This window comes from Cucurbita maxima, unplaced genomic scaffold, assembly GCF_002738345.1.
Source record: "Cucurbita maxima cultivar Rimu unplaced genomic scaffold, Cmax_1.0 Cma_Scf00036, whole genome shotgun sequence".
In the NCBI taxonomy this organism is placed as follows: Eukaryota; Viridiplantae; Streptophyta; class Magnoliopsida; order Cucurbitales; family Cucurbitaceae; genus Cucurbita; species Cucurbita maxima.
The window spans coordinates 195,019-200,575 of NW_019272052.1; the positions used below are offsets into that span (position 1 = coordinate 195,019).

The 5,557-nt window shown below is 37.6% G+C and overlaps 1 protein-coding gene across 1 annotated transcript; it reads right to left on the reverse strand.

Moving 5' to 3' along the window:
• Window positions 1–2,839: 2,839 nt before the first annotated feature.
• On the reverse strand, window positions 2,840–3,621 carry LOC111468444 (auxin-responsive protein SAUR71). The gene has a single exon (XM_023113677.1). It carries the CDS (start codon window positions 3,481–3,483, stop codon window positions 3,103–3,105), a length of 381 nt encoding a protein of 126 aa, XP_022969445.1. The 5' UTR covers window positions 3,484–3,621; the 3' UTR covers window positions 2,840–3,102.
• Between the last annotated feature and the right edge of the window lie 1,936 nt (window positions 3,622–5,557).

Sequence of the window (5,557 nt, forward strand, 5' to 3'; positions counted from 1 at the left end):
TGAAATAGAATAGAATTGATATATATAATTTTATTGAATCCGTCAAAGTTTGATCACATTAAGTCTTCACCAAATGATTGTCTGGGATCATACGCACAACTCATTAAATAGATCGTCCAACCTACAGCAGCATCAGCAGCATGTCAATCAATGCCCAACTTTAATATATTGGTATAGTACTGATAGCCCTTTTCTTCCCTTTGGAATAAACAATATATTTACAAATAAATGTAAGGCATGTGAGTGTCTTCAGAACCCACATGGGGCTTCCCTGTATTATCTGCCTCTTCTCTCGGATCTTGGAAGATCATTTCGCTGTTAAAGTATTAAGATTTTCCTCAGCATAAATACCTTGGGCTCCTCGAAATAGATGATCACAAGCCATATTCATGGCGATCAACTAGAAACCAAAGAAAACCATATGATATCATGTCGACCAATAGAGATATATGGCTCCTCGAGCTTAAAAGGAAACCACAAACGAGTCCTTTTTATAGGCATGTTTGGTTGTCGTGAACAAAGATTTGAATTTGGTCTAAACTCTCTAAGTTTCTAAAGAATCAATGACGGGTCATTTTGTTTTAGAGCGGAAATGATAACAATGATGAGCAAAAATGAAACCATAGTACACCCACCATGTGAAATACCAGCGCAAATCAAGGGATTCATTGTCAAACTATAATAAATAAGTATCCGTCCTGTTGTTGGCAGTTTTTTTCTTTTGGGCTCATTATATTTTCAACATATAATATTTGGGAATCAAATTTATAATCACTTTGGTGGCTTCCAATCATTTCTCTCTATTCCCTTTTGCTTGTAACGTGACTTGTTTGGAACCTTAGCACGCTTACATTATTTATGCCCTTAATAATGTCCTCTCTGCATTATTATTATTTTGCTACAATCGATGTGACTTCTCATCCAATCATTCATTTTCCCTAAGCTTTTCATGAGTGTGTGAATGCAGAGAATATGGGTTTTTTTTGCTTAGTCATATTATAAGCTATATTGTTGACAAATGTATGCATGAGGGGTTAACATATTATATAATATAATATAGTTTTAATCATATTATAAACACTTCACAGGGTTTTGACCCATCAAAGCTTATACTGAATGAAATGTGGTTGATAAAGAATTAGTAACATGATTAAGGCATATGGCATTCATAATGTAAGCTCTCTGTCCTTTCTAACTGAAATTTAAAACTACATTGCCAATCCATCCTCCCACTAACTAACATATGATAAAAATAATAACAATAATGGAAAGCTTGGGTTGATCAAAGAAATCCAGAGTGTGAATGATTGTTGGGTAATTGGGTCAAATCAAGGATTAATTTGAAAGTGCATGTGAGGAGCTGGAATTGGACACTGTATTTGGGTTTGGGGTCAGATTTGTGGATGGAGAATTGAATTATTAATTGTGGGTAAGGGTGGGGCTTGAGTTCCATTAATGATTAATGATTATAATTACAAGAAGATTTCATAAAATTGTTTTGTTTTGCAATATTAGAAAGCACCAACAAATTTTAATGAAGAATGGTGAAAAGTGGAGATTCTTATGTCTCCGAGATTTACCTCTCTCTTCATTATTCTTTCAACTCATTAAAGTTGCATCTACTTCACACCCACAAACCACATTTTTCAACTAACACCAATCTTCTCACTTCTCTCCTCTTTTTCTTTTGCCAACTCTTATACTTTTTGATTGCACTGCTAACTTTTTTTTTCCCGACAAATCTATTTATATCTTTGTTAAGATTAAGATGTCATAGGAATTGATCTATTATATAAAACGTCTACATCACCTCTAAGTTCATTGTTCAATGAAAGGCTCTCGAAGGAGTCATTCTCTATTTTTCCTCTGATCGCACACGCAGCGATCTGTTCTTGCTGTAATACGTAATCCCTCGGTCATTATTCTTAATTCATCCCCATGTAATACACAACAACCTACTATTGTCGTAGGTGTTACTCTTAAACCATCAATTCTTATCCAACACGCACATAAACTACTTCTAACCCCTTCAATAGTAAAAAGTAGTAGGTGAAATGTGATGATCTGGCATTATTAAGTGAATTTTGCCTCTACAGCTAATGAATACCAAATTCTTATAGAGTGATGATCCCAAGATGCGTTTGCAAAATCAAATTATGTTTTAATTAATAAGGTAGTATTATCATTAATTACCTTTTATCTTCGTATCTTATCGAAATGATCATTTACTGAAACCAAATTGATTAAAATGAAAAATTTACAAGGATAACATTCTTCTAGATTCGGATGACATAATTCATAAAATGACGTAATTTAAGTTGGGCAGAATTTCAAATTCCATTTCTGAAGGATACCGCCCGTCGATATCTCCGATCTTCGTTCTTGTCGGATCTCTACAGACACCGCCGGCTAAATAATCAGGTAGCTTCTCACTTCTATTTACAATGATAGTGCCATTGATTCATCTAGAAGAATCCCCCATTCTCCGGCGGATTTCCGGAGATTGGATTCCTTCCTCTCGTAATTTTAGCGAATATTACTTCGTCGCTACTTTCTTTCCCTTGGTTTGATTGTTTTTGCCATATATTGTGGAATAAGATCCTTTAATGTTTTCGATTTTGGCGAATCGAAAATTTCAAGGATTCAAGAAGGCAATGAAAACAGAAAATCTATGAGAATTACAATTTACGCTTCCTCTTCGCTGAGTTCTGGATTGATTACCACCAAAACAGATCCCCCACCCGAAATCTTGGAGTTTGGGCTTAAATTTAAAACGTCAAGATCCCTCATCCAAGATCCTTCAACCAACTCATCATCGCTACGATTCGGAACGGGAATGTAAGAAATAGAACAAGAAGAATTCAGTGATTGATCATCGAATTTCACGAAGAAGAAGCCGTGCTCCGAAACAGAGAAAAATGTAGTAATATCCTTGTCGATTTACATCGGAAGGAGAAAAAAGAAGCTAAAAAAGTATTGTCCAGGATCACTCTCCTTGACATACTAATCATCTATGAGAAACCAAAATCAGAAAACCTATATACAGAAAAATAAAAAACAATCTCTCTACAAAAATACAAGAGAGGAAAAAAAAAAGTATGTTTATGACTCGAGAGAGAGATTGGAAAGAAGATCTTGAAGATGGCGAGAATCGTAATCACCGAGTCTGAGAGCCTCAAGAACACGCTCAAAGAGAAGAACATGGCAGGGAATATGTAGAACGCCTTTCTGTTCGTAGCCGTACTCCTGGGCGGATTTATCGAGGAGCTCGATGAAAACAGGGTGATTTAGGAGTTGAGCGCTGACGACGAACCGTTCCATCTCTTCGCCGACGTAAACAGGGACGTGGCCTTGCGGCACAGTGCCGGAACGGAGGATTCGAGAACGACGAAGTTTGGTGGCGGGGGCGTGAGAGTCGGAGCGGAGAAGACAGTACTGCGAGGAATCGGCAACGCGGGAAAGACGGCGAATTAATTGCTTCATGATGATTGGTAAAAGAAATGGATGGAGAGTGAGAAGGGATTTGAGATTTGATTTAGAAGGAATCTGATGGAATTGGTGGGTTTAGTTTGAAGACGATGAAAGAGAGCATGAAAATTGGTAGAAGAATGGGAAGAATATATATAGAAAGTGAGGGGGAGGTGTGAATTTGGAGATTAAAAAAAATATATATATATAAAAATTAAATACAAAAAGAAAAAGAGGGTGGGGAGGTACAGGTAAGAGTACTTGCCTGGTACATCACTCACACCACCTTCCCCTTCCCCGTCTCATTATTAATTATTATTTCTTCCAGTTATTTTTTATTATAAATTTTATTTCTAAGCTTCCAAATTTTATCATAATAAATATTTAAATTAAAAAAGAAAACAGCATAATTAGTAATTTGAATTAAATATTTGCACTCCTAATCTTTACCGACTGGCCTTTGTGTTATGGTGAATACTAATGTGTAGGACGATGATATACCAATGTGTAGGACGATGATATACTAATGTGTAGGACGGTGATGTGGGTGTGTGTAGGACGCTTTAAAAAGAAAAAAAAGGTACTTTGTTGGAGTTATTTATTTTAAGCATATTCATAGTTTGGGAAAGAAAATTAGTTATATTGTTTGATTTAAAAAGATTTTATATTAGTTTAGTTTTAACTAGTAATGGTGGATAAATATTAAAATATATTGGGTATGAAGAAGGGATGGGGTGGGGCCGTGGGGGCGTGTTGTCCAACTGGGTGAGCGGCGCGGGGTTGGGCTTAGGATTAAATTAAATATTCCTATTCCCTACACATTCTGTTCACAAGTCGTAGCGTGTGGTGAATGGCGGTGCCCTTGCCTTGCCTTGCCTTGCCTTGCATATCAATTCCATTCCATGGGGGGAACAAGGTGGGAAGGGGGAGGACTGTCCCAACCCCATTCTTGTCTATCTACCTTTACGCGTCTTCCCCTTTCCTTACTCTTCTTCATCTTCTTCATCTGTGTGTGTGTGTGTGTGTGTTGGCAATTGAATATTCCCGAACCCCAACAAAAAAGAACGGTTCTTTCTTGGAATGCAATGGACCGTATCATTACTTCCTTCTTTAACAAGATTAGTTCCATTTAGATATGAGTTGCAATTCGGAATGGTGAGTTGCAATTCCAATGCCACTTGGGGGGGCGTCCAATGAGATAGACGACGATATGAATGTACGGAAGGTTATACCAAGTTGGTGCAAGTGTAACCCCACCACCCTGGCCCCGTTTGCTTTTTTCTTGCCTCCTTTACTTCTTCAGTCTATCCACAGCTTATTAACATTAATTAGGCTTCAACTCACAACTTCTTTAATTTTTTTTTAAGAGAAATGGGTCGTTTGAGTGGGGAACAAATAATATTATCTAAAACTAAAAGGGGCAGAAGGGAAAGGAAAGTTGTCTGGAAACCATAATTAGAGGGGGAGGAAGAAATGGAAAGGTGAGGAAAAGTTGGGTTTTTTTTTTCTCGCTTTTACTAAAGGAAAAGAAAGAAATCAAAATGGCCCTCCCATTCAATTATCCCAAAAGCCCTCCCAGAAAGTAAAAAAAAATAAAGTTTGGGTTTGGTACGGAGATGACCTCAGCTCAGCTGCGATTGATTTTGATTTTTGAGGGCTAAGAAAGAGAAAAAGGGTTCAAAAATGGATATCCAAAAAAGAAAAGCAAAGAAAAGCAAGAATATATAGAGATATGGAGCTTTATGGTAGTGGCATTACAGAGCAGAATGAGCAGAGAATGACCAGGAAATCCACATTGCCAGAGCGGCCTAGCCTAAGAGAAACCAAAGCCTCTTCAGTTGCTCTTCTTCTTCTTCCCCTTTCTTTTATGGTCCTTCTTGAAAGTGACCATTTATATATATACCATTCCAAAAACTTGTCCACTTGACCTAACAAAAGCGACTGGATTTGAAAACTCAGAACCCCCAAATCAGCAACTTGTTGGGAAGGAGAAGGAGACTCCAAAATGGATAAGGTCATCACATTACACGCAAGTGGCCGTGGAAAGGGAGCAGATGCTGAATGGTTGGGGGGGGGGGGGGGGGGGGGA

Excerpts from the sequence above, each read along its gene's own strand:
- LOC111468444 (XM_023113677.1), bottom strand. The coding sequence starts at position 3,483 with ATGAAGCAATTAATTCGCCGTCTTTCCCGCGTTGCCGATTCCTCGCAG.